The sequence below is a fragment of the Mobula birostris genome, chromosome 1 (assembly GCF_030028105.1).
Source record: "Mobula birostris isolate sMobBir1 chromosome 1, sMobBir1.hap1, whole genome shotgun sequence".
In the NCBI taxonomy this organism is placed as follows: Eukaryota; Metazoa; Chordata; class Chondrichthyes; order Myliobatiformes; family Myliobatidae; genus Mobula; species Mobula birostris.
In genome coordinates this window covers 222,436,890-222,454,904 of record NC_092370.1, presented here as the reverse complement: position 1 = coordinate 222,454,904, position 18,015 = coordinate 222,436,890, and the positions used below count along the sequence as shown (strand labels likewise).

At 47.6% G+C, this 18,015-nt stretch overlaps 1 protein-coding gene across 5 annotated transcripts in view; it reads left to right on the top strand.

The window, feature by feature from the left end:
- esr2a (estrogen receptor 2a) overlaps window positions 1-18,015 on the top strand; it is a 254,930-nt gene that overhangs the window by 61,233 nt on the left and 175,682 nt on the right. For 3 of the 5 annotated variants that reach the window (XM_072272192.1, XM_072272210.1, XM_072272220.1), the window contains exon 1: window positions 7,824-7,894. The exons of the other annotated variants lie outside the window; for them this stretch is intronic. In XM_072272192.1, coding sequence (XP_072128293.1) covers window positions 7,845-7,894 — 50 coding nt within the window. In that variant the 5' untranslated portion in view covers window positions 7,824-7,844. Of the gene's footprint in view, window positions 1-7,823; window positions 7,895-18,015 lie in introns of those variants that run through there. 5 annotated transcript variants of the gene reach the window in all.

Genomic DNA, 18,015 nt, shown 5'->3' with positions numbered 1-18,015 from the left:
TAATTTTGTAAAAAGAATTGGTGTAACACAGCAACGGGTTCCGAATGCTCCTCCAGATCATTTTCACTGACGTTTGGCAGTGGAACAATCGAAGTGATATCCAGAAGAAGGTTTAAAGACGGGTGTGGGAGGTGGTGGTGGGGGGGGGGGGGGATAGCAGGGAGATTACGGGAAGGCATTCCAGACCTCAGGATTCAGGGAACTGAAACAGTCGGCAGTGTTGCAGCTGTTTGGGAGGTGGAGAATGGAGGGGCGCTAGGATCTGGGAAGGTTACAGGGCCACAGGAGGCAACGGAGATAAGGAGGTGGGCAGGACTGGTGAAGGATCTGACCTCGAGGAATGACGTTTTAAGGTGTGAGCAGTCTGCAAGGTAGTGACAGGGAGTGAACAGATCAGCACATCATCGATACTAGCCTCCCGTCCACAGAGTCTGTCTACATTTCTCACTGCCTTGGTAAAGCAGGCAGTGTACTCAAAGCCCCCACCCATCCTAGACAGGTTGAGCTTTTCTCTCTGGAGCGAGTGACGATGTGAGGTGACTTGGTAGAATTGATTAGAGGCATAAATCGATGGGATAGCCAGAGGCTTTTACTCAGGGCAGAAATCACTACGGGAGGGGGTATAATTTTAAGGCGATTGGAGGCAAGTTTAGGGGAGATGTCAGAGGTAGATTTTTTACACAGAGAGTGGTGGGTGCATGGATAACCCTGCTGGGGGTGATGGTAGAGGCAGATACAGTCGGAACATTTAAGACACTCTTAGATAGGCACATGGGTGACAGAGAAATGGAGGGCAAGGTAGGAGGGAAGGGTTAGATTGATCTTGGAGTTGGATAATGGGTTAGCAGAACATTATGGGCTGAAGGGCCTGTACTATGCTTTATTACCTGGAGCATAGGAGAACAAGGACATATAAAACTATAGCCTTGCTTTAGATTCTGGAAAAGTTTCTGAAAAGCTGCTTAACTCCTTGTGTTGTATGTTTGGTCTTAAATCTCTCTGTCTCTTTGTCTCTCTGTCTCCCTTATACATATACACTTTCAGCATCATTTAAGTCACTGTGGTGTGAGTCAGTCCATTGCAGTGCATCCACTTCAGCCCTTCCACAGCTATATCTGGTTTTCAGGAAGTTACTTAGCTTCAAACACACAGACGCTTCTTTCACAAACAGCAGGCTGAATCCCCCACTGCTTCTTGGTCCTAGCTGAGCATCACAAAAACGGTACCTCAGCCTCCCCAGGTTGAATAAGGTCATGCACAGCCTTTCTCCATTAAGTAAATAACTCCTCAGGAGAACATCATACTTGTCTTGAGTGATCGCAGTTCTACTATTACTGTGAACAGGACCTCAGAACTAGGTGCTTAATGGAACGACGTCAGAGATTGTAGGGAAAACAGGTCAGTGAAGAAGGTTGCCTGAGTTTACAACAGTTAAGTTAGTTAAAGTCTGTCTCGAGCCTTGTGGCCCTTCAGGCCGGTGCCGGTTTCTGTGACAGAGTACAAGACTCCCCCCCCACCCCCCGGATAGGATGCCAGTCTATCGCGAGGTTAACCCCCAGCATTTGCCGGTACCCACTTTCAGCTGGGTGGACTGGAGCAGTGCGCGGTTAAGTGCCTCGCTCAAAGACACAAGACGTTGCCTTGGCCGAGACTCGAACCCACGACCTTCAGATCGTGAGCCCAACGCCCTAACCACGTGCCACACGAGGTTACAACAGGATCAGGATTAACTGGGAAAGTGGCCAAGGAAATGGATAATGGGATTGAACTTGGACAAGTGTGAAGTGGCAAGGACCCTCTGGTGTTGTGTTGAGCAGAGACTTCGTGCTACATAGAACAGTACAGCCAAGTACAGGTCCTTTGGCCCATGATGTGCCAACTTTCAACCTTCACTCCCACACGGCCCTCCATTTTTCTTTCATCCATGTGCCTATCTAAGAGTTTCTTAAATGTCCCTAATGTATCTGCCTCTACCACCACCCCCAGCAGCACGTTCCAGGGAAAAAAAACTACCTCTGAGATCCCCCCCCCCCCACATACTTTCCTCCAATCATCTTAAGGTTGTGCTCCCTCATGTTAGCTGTTTCCACTTTGGGAAAACGTCTCTGGCTATCCACTTGATCTATGCCTCTTTATCATCTTGTACACCTCTATCCTTCTCCTCCCCAGTTAGAGAAGCTCTAGATCACTCAGCCTTTCCTCGTAAGACATGCTCTCTAATCCAGGCAGCCTCCTGGTAAATCTCCTCTGCACCCTCTCTAAAGCTTCCACTTCCTTCCTTCAGTGAAGTGACCGGAACTGAACACAATGCTGATCAGAGAAAGCCATGACTAACATTAGGGAAACCGGGTCAAATGTGGGCACATGGGACTGGATTATATGGGCATTTTGGTCAGCATGGACCTGTTTCTGTACTGTGTGGCTCTCCATGACATGAGCTCTGCTATTCGAAGGAACGAATGTATATATTTATGTTGGATTTTTGAATTTAGTAATGATATGGGAATTTGTTTGTATGTAAGGAGTGGCTGTGAGTCAGTCAAGTTTACATCACTGACATATGCAGCAAAATTAGTTTAGTGACAGCAGGGCAGTGCGATACATGAAATTACTATCTGTTGTAATACTGACTACTGGGGAGGCGTGTTAGTGTAACATTATTATAACAGCAGCCATAAGGTCAGGGTTTAATTCCTGCCACTGCCTGTAAGGACTTTGTACATCCTTCCCATAACCATGTGAATTTCCTCTTGGTGCTCCAGTTTCCTCCCAGATTCCAAAGCTTAATAAATTGTGGACATGGTATGTTGGTGCTGGAAGCACGGTGACTCTTGTGGGCTGCCCCCAGCACATCCTCGGATGGCGTTGGTCGTTGACACAAATGACGCATTTCACTGTTTCGAGGTTTCAATGTAGGTGTGACAAATAAAGCTAATCTTTAATGAAAGAGTGTAAAAGAGGAACAGTGAGGCAGTGTTCATTGTCCATTCAGAAATCTGATGGCAGAGGGGAAGAAGCTGTTCCTGAAATATTGAATGTGAGCCTTCAGGCTCCTGTACCTCCTCTCTGATGGCGTTCACTGGGGGAACATACCAACTTATTGCAGGCAGTGGCAGGAAGTTATGAGAGGCGTGGATAGTGCAGAGAGTCACAGCCATTTTCCAAGGTGTAAATGTAAAATACTAGAGGGCAAAGCTTTAAGGTGAGAGAGAGAGCAAAGTTTGTAAGAGATTTACGAGGCAAGTGTTTTTTTTTCAGAAAACAGGTAGTGGTAGGTGCGTTGAACAGGCTGCCAGGGGAAGTAGATACAATCACAACTTTTAAGACGTATTTGGACAGACACAGGAACAGGCAGGGAACGGAGAGATATGGACTGTGTGCAGACAAATGGATTAGTTTGATTGATGTGAGGGTTGGTACAGACATGGGCTGGCCTGTTCCTGAGCTGTACTGTTCTATATTTAAAGACTTCCATAGGTCAGGAATGTGATGGGACACTTTCCTGGGTTAGTTAACCTCCAAAAACACTCAGTAAACTCAACACCATCCAGGACAAAGTAGCCCACTTGATCAGTATCCTGTCCATCCCCCTAAAATCTCCCTCCATCCTCCCTAAATACTCCCTCCCTTCTCCTTCCCAATCCCCTAAACTCTCCCTCCCTCCACCCCAAACTCCCTTCCCCCACCCTAAAATCTCACTCTCACCACCTTAAACTCCCCTCATCACCTTAATCACCCCTTTATCCCCAAACTCCCCCTCCCATCACCTTAAACACCTCCCGTCCCCAAACTCCCCCTCCCACCACCTTAAACACCCCTCTATCCCCAAACTCCCCCTCTCATCACCTTAAACACCCCTCTATCCCCAAACTCCCCCTCTCATCACCTTAAACACCCCTCTATCCCTGAACTCCCCCTCCCATCACCTTTAAACACCCCTCCCACCACCTTAAATGTCCCCTCTGTCCCTAAACACCTGCTCCCTAACCAAGCAGTGGCTGCAGTGTCTGGTTCTCAGTTACTCCCCCCAGTGGTGACTCTGGGCAGTGTGGCTACTCTGTGTGTACACTGGGAGTACAGTATGTCTCTATTCCAGGGTAACTAATGGTGAATCATTTACCCAGACCTTCATGGAAATGGCTGCTGGGTTCAATTTGATAACTGCTTGACTGCGTGCCCACAGATAACTTGTTCTCTCTGAACCCCTGATCAATCAATTGCCTGTTCCAAGAGCCTCCATTCTGAGGATGTACTGGCTATCTTGTTCTACCCGCCCTGATGTTGGAAGGATGTGCTTAAACTGGAGAGAGTGCAGAGAAGATCCTCCTGAGTTGTACAGGAAGGTCGAAATGGTTCGGACTTTATTCTGTAGAACGTAGAAGACCGAGGGGAGATTTGATAGAGCTATACAAAATTATGAGGGGTCTAGTTAGATAGATACTTTATTGATCCCAAAGGAAGTTACAGTGTCATAGTAGCATCACAAACACACAGATACACAACTGTTAGAAGAGAAATTAGAAAGAATAAAAAAAATGTTACCTGAAACGGTCTTACAGGAGTGGGGTCATCACTTCACCGACTATAGGTGGACTCATTATAGGGTTAAATGGGATAAATACAAGCAGGCTTTTCCACTGAGGTTGGGTGAGAGTACAACTAAAGCTCACAGAGGTCATAGATTATGAGTGGAAGGTGAAGTAGTTAAGGGGTACATGAGGAATTTCTTCATTCAGAGGATGGTGCAAGTGTGGAATGAGCAGCCAGCAGAAGTGGTAGATGTGGGTTTGAGTGCACCATTGAAGAGAAGTTTGGATAGGTACACGAATGGGAGGGGTACGGAGGGCTGTGGTCCAGGTGCAGGTCAATGGGACTAGGTAGAATAACAGTTTGGCATGGACTAGATGGGCCGAAGGGCCTGTTTCTGTGCTATATAACTCTGAGGATGTTGTCAGGTCTGAGTTATAGGGAGAAGTTGTCCAGGTTAGATCTTTATTCCTTGGTACATTGGAGAATGAGGGGCAAATTTATATAATTATGAGAGGCCTAGAAAGGGGGACAGTCGCAGTCTTTACTCCAGGCGAGACCAATGTCCAATTTATGGCATAGGTTTAGAGTGAGAGGGGAAAGAATTAAAAGGAACATCTTTTCCACTCAGTATATGGAGTGAGCTGCCAGAGGAAATGGTTGAGGCAGGTACAATAGTTTCATTTAAAAAGCACTTGGACAGCTACATGGAAGGTTGGGGCGAGATGGAATATGGGCCATATGCAGGGAATTAGAACCAGCTGTGTAGGCACGGTGGCTTGCATAGACTCATTGGGCTGAAGGGCCTGTATCCTTGCTGTATTGCTCTAGGTCTCTACCAGGCCCACTCCCCCTGTTGGGAAGGCGAGGGGAGTGAGGGTGGGCTGCTGGTGATGTGAGAATTCTTCCAGATGTGGGTGAAGCATAAAACTCTGGAGGAACTTGACAGGTTAATCAGCATCAGTGGAGGGAGGTGGACTGCTGACATTTTGGGCCAAGGTCCTTTAAGTGTACGGAAAAATTAGAGGGGAAATGGTTGGTGGAAAGAGGGTTGAGAGATTAACTCAGTGGCAACTTTATTAGGTACGCTTATGCAAATATCTAATCAGCCAATCATGTGGCAGCAACTGAATGCATAAAAGCATGCAGATGTCAGCGTTCAATTGTTATTCATACCAAACATCAGAATGGCAAGAAATGTGACTTTGACTATGGAATGATTGTTGGTGCCAGGCAAAGTGGTTTGAGTACCTCAGAAAATGTTGATCGTCTGGGATTTTCATACATTAACAGTCCCTAGAGTTTACAGAGGATGGTGCAAAAAACAAAAAAAAACATCCAGTGAGCGACGGTTCTGTGGGCAAAAAGGGCCTTGGTAATGAGAGAGGCCGGAGGAAAATGGCCAGACTGGTTCAAGCTAACAGGAAGGTGACAACAATTCAGATAACCATGGGTTACAATAACGTTGTGCAGAAGAGCACCTCTGAATACACAAAACGCTAAACTGTGAAGTGGACGGGCTGCAGGAGCAGGGGACCATGAATGTACACCGAGTGGAGAGGTGGTACCTAACGAAGTGGTTAGTGAGTGTATGATGAAATAAAAGGGAGATAGCTGATACAGGGAACAAAGGGGAGAGGAGGTGGTGCAGGAACTGGCGAGTGATGGGTGGAGCCAGGTGAGGAGTTGGGGGTACGCAGATGCGGAGGAGAGAGTTGGACATAGCAACTGAGTCCAGATGATAAAGAGCTGAAGATGGTGGGATCTGATAGCAGGTAGGGGGGAGCGGGGTATGGAGAGGGCTAGCTCTGTAGACTGAAATACTGTGTGGAGTCCATGGCTTGTATAGTGGGCTTTCAACAGTGGTGCATGCTGGGAAACCTGGCCTCCATTAGCCCCTGACTAACTCCCTGCATACTTCAAGCCTCTCTCTTGCACCCTTGTCTTAGCGATTGGACTAGTGGATGGTGCACCTGCGTTGTGGATCCCAGGGGCATATGTCTCATGAACTCCCATCCTCCAGTTCCCTCTCCTGTGGGAATGCTGTATGCTTGGTGATTGGAGGGGTTGCCACCCACAATTCCCGCTCAATCCCCCCCTTTTCTATGGGTAGACGTGAATGATTTTCATTAACTGAGGGATTAAGTTCAAGAGCAATGAGGTAATGTTGTCAGCTCTATAAAATTCTAGTTAGACCACACTTGTGTTCATTTATGATGCTTCATTAGAGGAAGGATGTGAAAGCTTTAGAAAGGGTGCAGAGAAGATTCGCCAGGATGTTGCCTGGATTATAGAGCATGTCTTGTAAGGGTAGTTTGAACGAATGAGGAGTTTTCTGTTTGGAACAAAGGAGGATGCAAGGAAATTTGAATATGAAAGAGACATCGATCAAGTGGACAGAGCGGAAATGAGGAGCATAATTCTAAGGTGATGAGAGGAAAGTCCAGATGGTATGTAAGAGATAGTATTCTTTTCACACAGAGGTGTGTGGAACTTGCTGCCAGGGGAGGAGATACATTAGGGACACTTAAGAAACTCTTATATAGGCAGATGGATGATGGAAAAATGGAGGGCTACATGGGAGGAAAGGGTTAGATTGATCTTGGAATGGGTTAAAAGGTCAGCACAACATCCTGGGCCAAAGGGTCTGTTCTGTGATGTAATGCTGTATGCTCCAAGTCTTTCCTACACAGAGAGTGGTGGGAGCCCGGTAGGTGTTGCCAGGGCTGGAGGTGGTTGATGCAATAGACGGATGTCAGACAGACACATGGATGTGCAGAGAACGGAGTGACATTGAAATTGTTTTATTAGTAAGCATTGTACATGTCTAATTAGTTTGGCACAACATTATGGGCTGAAGACCCTGCTCCTGTGCTGCTGTACTGTTCTCTGTAGTACATGGTACTAGCCCAGATAGACACCTTGGGCCGAAAGGCCTGTTCCTGTGCTATGTGACTCGAGCGCTGCATTATCCTCCCCACATCATCTGTGTTCAGTGCTGTACTTTCCTAATTCTGTGTTTGATGTTCTATCCCACGACTATCCTTCACACCCACTATGCCCCACAAGGAAAGTTTCTGTACACCCCGGTGAAGGGTTTGTGGGGTGGGGGGGTGGTTGAATCTGCTGTGTGCAAAGGCTCACCTTTAGAGTCAGTGCAGAGGCTATGGACAAGGTGCTGACGATCTGCCTGGCTGTCTGCCCACTCTCTCTCCGCTCCCCCTCTCCCCATACACTCGGGCTGTGATTTATCGCTGTCCTGTCGGCTGAACTTCGCCCCGAACATATTAGAAGCCGGCTGCTGTGTCTGAAGTTCAATGCCGTTCGGGGCTCTTAGCCGACGCTATAGGAAAGACTCGCAGAGCAGGTACACCTGCGGCTCCTGGCTACAAATGTTTCCTGCGGGTGGCGGAGTTGGGGGTGGTGGTAGAAGGGTGTGTTGGCGAGACGGGCTTCCCCCAGTGCCTTCACCCCGCGCCCTGGGGGCTCCTGGGCCGAAAGGCCTGGCTAGCGGAGCCCAGAGGCTGAGTTTGCGGGAGCAGGTAGAGGTGAGGGAGCTACCAGGGCACTGTGTGTCTGAATCTGGCTCCGCCTGACCCAGTTTAGGATCTTTCTGTGTGAACTGCGGATGTGTGCACCTCCTGTAAGGACACCGGTGCACACTGCACCACACACTTTCATTTATAAGTCACTGAGCCCAGAGTTCTTCGGGGTGTAAAGTAATTACACCAAAACATCGGCAGGTTGGGAATGGAAGCGACAGCATCACGTGCAGGCAGACAGTTGTAGTTTAATTCGGCATCATGTTTGGCGCTTTCATCGTGGGCTGCTATATATTCTTCTTCCACGGGCAGGGTCGAGGGGGATTCACTTGGTGTCTTAGTGTGTGATTGGGCGGTGTAGAAGGTGCTTCACTCTGTATCTAACCCCGGGATTACAGTATGTGACGGGATGGTGTGGAGGGAACTTCACTCTGTATCTAACCCCGGGATTACAGTATGTGACGGGATGGTGTGGAGGGAACTTCACTCTGTGTCTAACCCCGGGATTACAGTATGTGACGGGATGGTGTGGAGGGAACTTCACTCTGTATCTAACCCCGGGATTACAGTATGTGACGGGATGGTGTGGAGGGAACTTCACTCTGTGTCTAACCCCGGGATTACAGTATGTGACGGGATGGTGTGGAGGGAACTTCACTCTGTATCTAACCCCGGGATTACAGTATGTGACGGGATGGTGTGGAGGGAACTTCACTCTGTGTCTAACCCCAGGATTACAGTATGTGACGGGATGGTGTGGAGGAGGGAACATCACTCTGTGTCTAACCCCAGGATTACAGTATGTGACGGGATGGTGTGGAGGAGGGAAAATCACTCTGTGTCTGACCCTGAGAGTGTGCGATGGGAGCTTCACTCTGTGTCTGACCCTGTCAATGTATGGTGGGTCTGTGTTGAGGGAGCTTCACTCCTGTGAGCTGTTTTGAGCCCCTTATCCAAGAAAGGATGTGCTGAATTTGGAGAGGGTTTAGAGAAGGTTCATGAGAATGGTTCCAGGAATGAATGGGTTACCATATAAGGACCATTTGTTGGCTCTGGAATTCAGAAAAATGAAGTGGGGGGGTGAAATCTCATTGAAATCTATCGAATGGTTAAAGGCCTCAATAGAATGGATGTGGGGAGGATGTTTCCTGTGGTGGGGGAGTCTAGGACCAAAAGACAGCCTCAGGACAGAGGGATGTCCATCTAGGATGGAAATGAGGAATTTCTTTAGCCAGAGAGCAGTGAATCTGTGGAATTCATTGCCACAGGCGGCTGTGGAGGCCAAGTCATTGGATATATTTAAGGCAGAGGTTGATAGATTCTTGACTGGTCAGGACATGAAGGGCTTTAGGAAGAAGGCAGGAAATTGGGGCTGAGAGGGAAACAGATCAGCCATGACGAAATGGTGGAACAGACTCGAAGGGCCAAATGGCCCCTAATTCTGCTCTGGTATCTTAGGGTCTTATGGTCTTGTGTTTGACCTGTGCTATCTCTGTCCTGCTTGTAGGAGACAGTGAATCATAGAGGAGGTTTCCAAGTGCATCTAACCTGTGTTTTGTTTAAACAATAAGGCAATTTTTATTTACCACATAAATGTTGTTCTTGCATGTGATCAGAGCTGGATATCATCCAGCTAATCACTGCTTGCTGCCTCCAGGTCCCATCTCATAGAGTCACAGAGCACTATAGCACACAAACAGGCCCTTCAGCCCATCTAATCCATGCAGATCTATAATTATGCCTAGTCCCATTGGTCCACACTTACTCCACAACCCTCCATATCCCTTCCATCCACGTTTTTATACAAACTTCCCTGAAATATCCAAATTGAACCTAAATCTTCTGCCTCCGCCGGCAGCTTGTTCCACACTTGCACCAACCTCTGAGTGAAGAAGTTCCCCTTAAATATTTCACCTTTCTCCCTTAACCCATGACCTCAAGTTCTAGTTGTACCCAACCTCAATGGAAAAAACCTCCTTGCATTTACCCTATCTATACCCCTCATAATTTCATTTTGTCTTTATCAAATTTATCATTCTTTTACTCTTCAAGGAAAGAAGTCCTGACTTGTTCAATCTTCCCCTATAGCTCAGGTCCTCAAGACCCCACAACATCCTTGCAAATTGTCTTTGTGCTTTTTCAATTTTATTGATACCTTTCCCGAATAGAACTGCACATAATACTCCAAATTAGGTTTTATACAATTTCAACATTGCATCCCAACTCTGATATTCAATACCTTGAAAGCCAAAGTGCAAAAGCTATCTTTACAACCCTTTCATTTATTTACAAAGGTACATCAGCAGGGACACCAGGTAATGAGGAATGGAAGTGGAACGTTTCACTTGTTCTGAAGTCATGAACATGAGGAACAAGTTGCTGGAGCTGTGGGTCAACCTCCCTGAGGCTTCACCCCGGGTCTTAAAGGGAGTGGCTCGTAAGATAGTGGATGTATTGATTTTAACTTGCCCAATTTGCTCGATTCAGGGAAACAGTTTTAATTTTGGTTTATTACTGTCACGTACTGAGATACAGTGGAAAAACTTGCCTTGCATCTTGTTCAGACAGGTCAATTCATAGTGGTGGTGGCATCCGTTAGTCTGGCGAGACCATGGATCTGTGCCTGGAAAGTCTTGCTTCAGTCTGTGTTAGAGCAGCGTCTGTTGTGGCTGTAGAGGCCCACACGGGAGTGACAGTCTGGGCTGCAGCGACTGCACTTGAAGGCGCTGTCCTCCAGTGTTGTCTTGGTGCTGTTTTTCCGACGAGTGCGCTTTTCTTCAGCAGCAAGCCTCAGCTTCTCTTCTCCTCTTTTTAGACCTCTGCATAGTTCTAGCCTCCAGTGAGAGCGATCGCTTGTGATGTCCTCCCACCTCTCGACGTTCATTTTCAGTGACTTCATGTCTCTCTTGCAAACGTCTTTGAAACGAAGATGGGGCCACCCTTGTGCTCTCTTGCCGGAGGCCAGTTCCCCGTACAGCAGGTCTTTCGGGATCCTCCCATCTGATATGCGGTGTACGTGGCCCAGCCAGCGGAGACGGCGCTGTTGGAGCAGGGTGAAGAGGCTGGGTATCTGGGCGCAGGCCAGGACCTCATTGTTGGTGACTCGATCAACCCACTTGATGTCCAGGATGCGTCTCAGGCTGTGAAGGTGGAAGGCGTTGAGACGCCGCTCTTGTCTGTAGTAGAGACTCCCGGTCTCGCTGCCGTAAAGCAGTGTGCTGAGGACGCAGGCCCTGTAGACTGCAACCTTGGTGTGCGTCGTCAGCTTTCTGTTCTCCCAGACTCTCTTTGTCAGCCTGGCGAATGTTGAGGCTGCTCGTCCGATCCGTCTGTTGACCTCGGGGTCTAGGGAGAGGCTGTTCGTGATGGTGGAGCCAAGATATGTAAACTCGTGAACTACCTCCAGCTCGTAGTTGTTGATGGTAAAGGCAGGGGGGTGCTCAACGCCTTGGACCAACATGTTGGTCTTCAGGCTGATGGTCAAGCTGAAGTCCTGGCAGGCTCTTGAGAAGCTGTCCATGAGGCGTTGCAGTTGCTCCTCAGAGTGTGTTGCCAGTGCCGCGTCATCTGCAAACCACATGTCCCTGATGAGTACTTCACGAACCTTGGTTTTTGCCCTCAGCCGGGACAGACTGAACAGCCTCCCGTCCGATCTGGTGTGGAGGTAGACACCATCAGTTGATGTTCCAAAGGCGTGCTTCAGCATGACTGCAAAGAAGATGCCGAACAGGGTGGGGGCAAGCACACAGCCCTGCTTCACACTGCTGCGGATGTTGAAGGCCTCCGAAGAAGAGCCGTTGAACTGAACGACGCCCTTCATGTCTGTGTGGAATGATTGAACTATCCTGAGGAACCTCGCGGGACAACCAATCCTGGCGAGGATTTTGAACAGGCCGTCTCTGCTCACAAGGTCGAAGGTCTTCGTGAGGTCAATGAAAGTGACGTAGAGTGGTTGTCTTTGCTCTCTGCATTTCTCCTGTAGTTGTCGGAGGGAGATTATGGAAGAAGGGGAAGGGGGAGGAACACCAGGAGAAGGTGATAGGCAGGTAAGGAGATAGGGTGAGAGAGGGAAACAGGAATGGGAATAGTGAAGAAAAGGTGGGGGGGGGAAATTACAGGAAGTTCCAGAAATCAATGTTCATGCCATCAGGTTGGAGGCTGCCCAGACAGAATAAAAGATGTTGCTCCTCCAACCTGAGTGTGGCCTCATCACAGCAGTAGAAGAGGCCGTGGACAGACGTGTTGGAATGGGAGGTGGAATTGAAAGGGGTGGCTACTGGGAGATCCCACTTTTTCTGGGTGCTTTGTGAAGTGGTCTGCCAGTCTGCATCTCACTGATACACAGGAGGCCACACCAGGAGCACCGGACACAGTATATAACCCCACCCTGAAATGTTGCCTCACCTGGAAGGCCTGTTTGGGGCCCTGAGTGGTAGTGAACGGAGGTGTAGGGGCAGGTGTAGCACTTGTTTTTGTTTGCAAGGATAAGAGACAGGAGGGAGATCAGTGGGGAGGGATGAGTGGATAAGGGAGTTGCGTAGGAAGTGATCCCTGTGGAACGCAGAGCCGGGGGGGTGGGGGGTGAAGGGAAAGATGTGCTTGGTGGTGGGATCCTATTTGAGATGGCAGAAGGTATGGAGAATTACGTGCTGGATGTGGAGGCTAATGGGTGGTCGGTGGTTTCTCGTGTTTGTGTCTTCCCTCCTGACCTGGATCCACCTATCACCTCCCAGTCTCTGTCAGTCTCCCCATCTCTGTCACTCTCCCTTCCGGACCTGGATCTAGCCCCCATCTCCCAGCCTCTGTCACTATTCCCACCCTCCCTTCCTCCATTTGCCAGTCACCTCCCTCACCTGGATCCACCCATCATATGCCAGCCTTTGCTCCACCATCTTCTGTTCACCTTTGTATGCTGGTGATCACTCCTCTGTGCACCCAGTTGTGGTGAGAGGGGGAAAGTTTAAATATTGGTGAGCAGGATTTTTACCCAGAGTGTGGTGTAGGTGGTGAAGATAAATCGAACAGAGGTGTTTTAGAGGTTCTTAAACAGGCCCATGGATGTGCAGAGAATGGAGAGATATGGACATTGTGTAGGCAGATGTGATTAGTTAAGTCAGGGATTTAATTACCTTCTTAATTAGTTTGGCACATGGCACAACATCGTGGGCTAAAGGCAAGCTGGTCTGTTATTGTCACGTGTACCAAGATACAGTGACAAACTTGTCTTGCATGTTATCCATACAGATCAATTAATTACAACGGTGCATTGAGGTAGTTCAAGGAAAAGCAATAACGTAGTGCAGAATAAAGTGTTACAGTTTCAAACAAAGTGCAGCATAAGTAGGCAAAAAGGTGCAAGGCCATGAATGGGAAGGACATGGGTATGGAAAGGGTCCAGGTGTATGTTGATGGGACTAGGCAGATTAACAGTTCAGCATGGACTAGATGGGCCAAACAGCCTCTTTATATGCTGTAGTGCTGTATGACAATCTTAATAAAGTAGATTGTGAGGCCATTGGTCCACCTTATTATACAGATTCAAGTTTAATTATCATTCAACTGTGCATAAATACAGCCGATCGAAACAGCATTCCTTCGGGGCTATGGTGTAAAACATAAACAGCACGTTTAAAATACCGAGCAAATAAAAGAGCAAAGTCATGCAAAAAAAGATTTTTTTTATATATATAGCCTAAGTCCTTGAGCGACATGTTCTGCAATTTGATAGTGCAGTTCCTGGCAGTGAGCAAACAAACAAACGCACGCAATCTAACCTGTCATTCCACTGATCGGGCACTAGAGGGCAGCAGTAATAGAGGCCAGCCCCCAACTGAGCGTGGACGCCATGCTACGTCACCTCCGGCGTCTCCTTTCCTGGATTGCAGCAGCAGGCAAGCCTGCAGCTCGAGGCCTAGTCCTCACTACAGCCGAGGCCACACAGCTCTTCCACCAAATGAGGAAAGCAGGCCTGCGATATTTTACATTATCAATATCCAACAGGGCCTTGTGATTGCCAGAGAAACATCCAAGACAGTCGCCCATAGTTGCACTGCATGCTGTCTTCAGACACCAACTTCGATGCCTTCCTGCAGCAGGCAGCAACATGGACTGCACCCAGTCCAGCTACGCCGATCAACGAGCAGCTCACTGATGGGATAGACCTGCAGTACCTGAAATTCCCAGAGTCCGGCATTGTCTTGTGATCATTAAAAAAAAAGACATTTAACAAAGTAAAAAAACACTTCTGGTAACCCCCAAGAGGCCGCTGTGCCCCAACACGCTGTCATCTTACCGGAAGGAGTTCCTATAACAAAATCTGTCCTTGAACGTAGTGGTGTGTGCTCTCAGGCTTTTGTATCTTCTGCCCAATGGGAGGGGTAGAGGAGAGAATGTCCATTATGGGTGGTCTGTTTGATTATGCTGGCTGCTTTACCAAGCCAGCACAAAGTGTAGACAGAGGCCATGGCCGTGGTTGCTCTGATTGCTGACCTGTGTCTACACGACTCTCTGCAATTTCTTGCTGTCCCGGGCAGAGCAGTTGCCATGCCAAACTGATGGTGGTCTGTTGGTTCGGAAGTTGAAGATCCACTTGCAAAAGGAGACAAAGACGAAGATTAGCTTTAGTTGCCGCATTTGCATAGACATGAACAGTGAAATGCATCGTTTATGTCAAAGACCAATGCAGTCTGAGGATGTCCTTTATTCCAAAGGGAGACAGAAGGTGAGTGGTTATAGCCCTTGGCCTGGCAGGGTGGCTCCCAGAGCTAGAATTGACTCAAGGAATGAATGCCCTTCTCTGACCTTCCATGGTAAATTATGTTGCTCATGGGCAACGTGGAGGAACATTTGCCCTACTGAACTTTGCCTGGATTCTTGCATTACGTAGAATTCTTTGTGTTCAATTTCAGACTGCTTCAGGATTTTAAAAAATGTTGGATCAATCCAAAGTGAAAATGTAACGTTTCCTGCCCTAGGAAACGCTCAGCCTGTGGCCAAATGTGGACGGAGCAGGGAAGGCTACAGAGATGTTGAAATATTATGCTTAGTAAAACATTTCCGTTGATTACCTTCACTTGTTACTCTTCACTTTCACTACATTGTTGTGGGAGTATAGACTGACAGTCTTAGCAGCCAGTCACCTGCTTGCCTTGTGAGAGGTCAGGCGGGGTTACCCAGTGACAGATGTGCTGGCCATTCAATGGTAGGGGCATCGAGGTGAGGTCACGTGTCAAGGCCAACAGGACCACCTCCAATCAAAGTTGGCAAGGTTTAGGCAGAGCAGGGAGTTGTTGGAAGATGGATTTAGTTGAAGAAGGTTTAAACATTACAAGCCTTTGTCTGAAAACATGGTTCATGGCAAGTGATGTGGTGTGCAGGGAGAAAGTGGCAGATTGTTGGAACTGAGACTCGAGGGAGTAATTTTGAAAGGTACTGGCTTCATCGCACTATTAACTTCCAGCAATGCTGAGGTTCCGGTATCTCCTCAAATCCCAAGGCCATTTTTCCAGAGTGACACAATGGAGCCTTCTGCCCAGGTGGTTCCAGAGGAGTGTTTGCTGCACTGGCTAAGGACAACGTGCGAACTAAGTTTGATATCGCCAACTCACGTGAAATTCACTGTTTTATGGCAGCAAAGGCAGAAAAATTACTATAAATCTCAAAAATGAATGAATGGTGCAAAAAAAGTGGAAGTGAAATAGTGTTCACAAGCTCACCGGCTGTTTGGAAATCTGATTGCTGAACCTGAATTGTCGAGTGTGGGTCTTCGGGCTCCTGTACCTGGTGATAGTAATGAGAAGAGGGCACATCCTGGGTGACAGGTGTCCTTAGTGATGAATGCTGCCTTCTTGAAGCATTGCCTGTTGAAGATAGCCCCAATGGTGGGGAGGCTCGTGCCCATGATGGAGCTGGCTGAGTTACAATTGCAACAACGTACCAAATACACTCAAAAACTTTTACAGATGTACTGTGGAGAGCATTCTGACTGGCTGCATCACCGCCTCTTGTGGGGTTGGGGGCTACTGCACAGGATCGAAGTAGGTTGCAGAAAGTTGTAAAATTGGACAGCGCCAACACGGGTACTAGCCTCCGTGATATCCAAGAAGCGGCATCTTCAATGAGTGGCGCCTCAGAAAGTGGGCGTCCATTATTAAGGACACCCACCACCCAGGGCATGCCCTCTTCTCATTGTTACCGTCAGGTAGGAGGTACAGAAGCCTGAAGGCACACACTCAGCGATTCAGGAACAGCTTCTTCCCCTCAGCCACCTGATTCCTAAATAGACATTGAACCCGTGAATAATATCTCACCACGTTATTATTTATTTATGTTTCTGCACTACTTATTTTAACTGAGCTATTTAATATATAGTACATATATGCTTACTGTAACTCAGATTCTGTCTATATTTATCATGTATTAAACTGTACTGCTGCCACAAAGTTAACAAATTTCAAGACATATACCGATGATATTAAACCAGATTCTGATTCTGAAATAAACATGGAGGTTACAAGAACAGGTTAGAGTCTGGCAATGCTGTGGTAAGTCTCTCAGTTGCAGGCACCCTCTCCACGTTCAGCTTGTCAGGAGCGTGATGGGACACTCTCCACTTCTAATTATGTTAGTTAATTTTATTCAGAGATAACAGGCCCCTCAGAATCAGGTTTGGTATCATTGGCCTATGCCATGGAATTTGTTGTTTTGTAGCATCTGTACATTGCAATACATTATAATAAAAATATTACAAATGACAATAAGAAATATATATATAAAGTAGTGCAAAAAGAGAGCAAAAATAGGGGAGTGTACATGGGTTCAGAAATCCGATGGCGGAGGGGAAGAAGCTGTTCCTAAAACATTGAGTGTGTGTCTTTGGGCTCCTGCCCCCCTCCATAATGGTAACAATGAGAAGAGGGCATATCCTGGGTGGAGGGGCTCCTTAATGATGGACACTGTCTGTTTGAAGTATTGCCTTTTGATGCTGGGTGGAGCTGGCTGAGCTTCCAACTTTCTGCAGCTTTCTCTGATCCTGTGCACTGGCCCCTCCATACCAGCTGGTGATGCAACCAGTTAGAATGCTCTCCTCAATCTCCTAATGAGATAATAGTCACTGTCGTGGATTCTTTGTAATTGCATCAACATGTTGAGCCCAGGACTGATCTTCAGAGATGTTGACACCCAGGAACTTGAACCTGAATTGACTTGAATTGACTTTATTCCTTACATCCTTCACATACATGAGGAGTAAGAGTCTTTACGTTACGTCTCCGTCTCAATGTACAATGTGCAATCATAGTAATTTACAATGATTTATAATAAATAGAACAGTCAATGTAACATAGAAATACACTCAAATCAGTGTGAGTTAATCAGTCTGTTGGCCTTGTGGAAGAAGCTGACCCAGGGCCTGTTGGTTCTGGATTTTATGCTGCGGTACTGTTTCCCGGATGGTTAGCAGCTGGAACAGTTTGTGGTTAGGGTGACAGAGGTCTCAATGATCCTTCGGGCCCTTTTTTCACACCTGTCTTTGTAAATGTCCTGAATCATGGGAAGTTCACAACTACAGATGCGCTGGGCTGTCCATACCACTCTCTGCAGAGTCCTGCGATTGAGGGAAGTACAGTTCCCATACCAAGCAGGATGCTCTCAGTTGTGCCCCTGTAGAAAGTTCTTAGGATTTGGGTGCCCATACCAAACTTCCTCAACCGTCTGAGGGTAAAGAGGTGCTGTTGTGCCTTTTTCACCACACAGCTGGTGTGTACAGACCACGTGAGGTCCTCGGGGATGTGGATGCTGAGGAGCTTAAAGCTGTTCACCCTTTCAACCCCAGATCTGTTGATGTCAACCTGTTCACCCTTACCACTTCTGAACCCACAATGAGAACAGATGTGTGTTCCCATGACTTCCCACTCCTGAGTCCACAATCAATGATTTGGTCTTACTG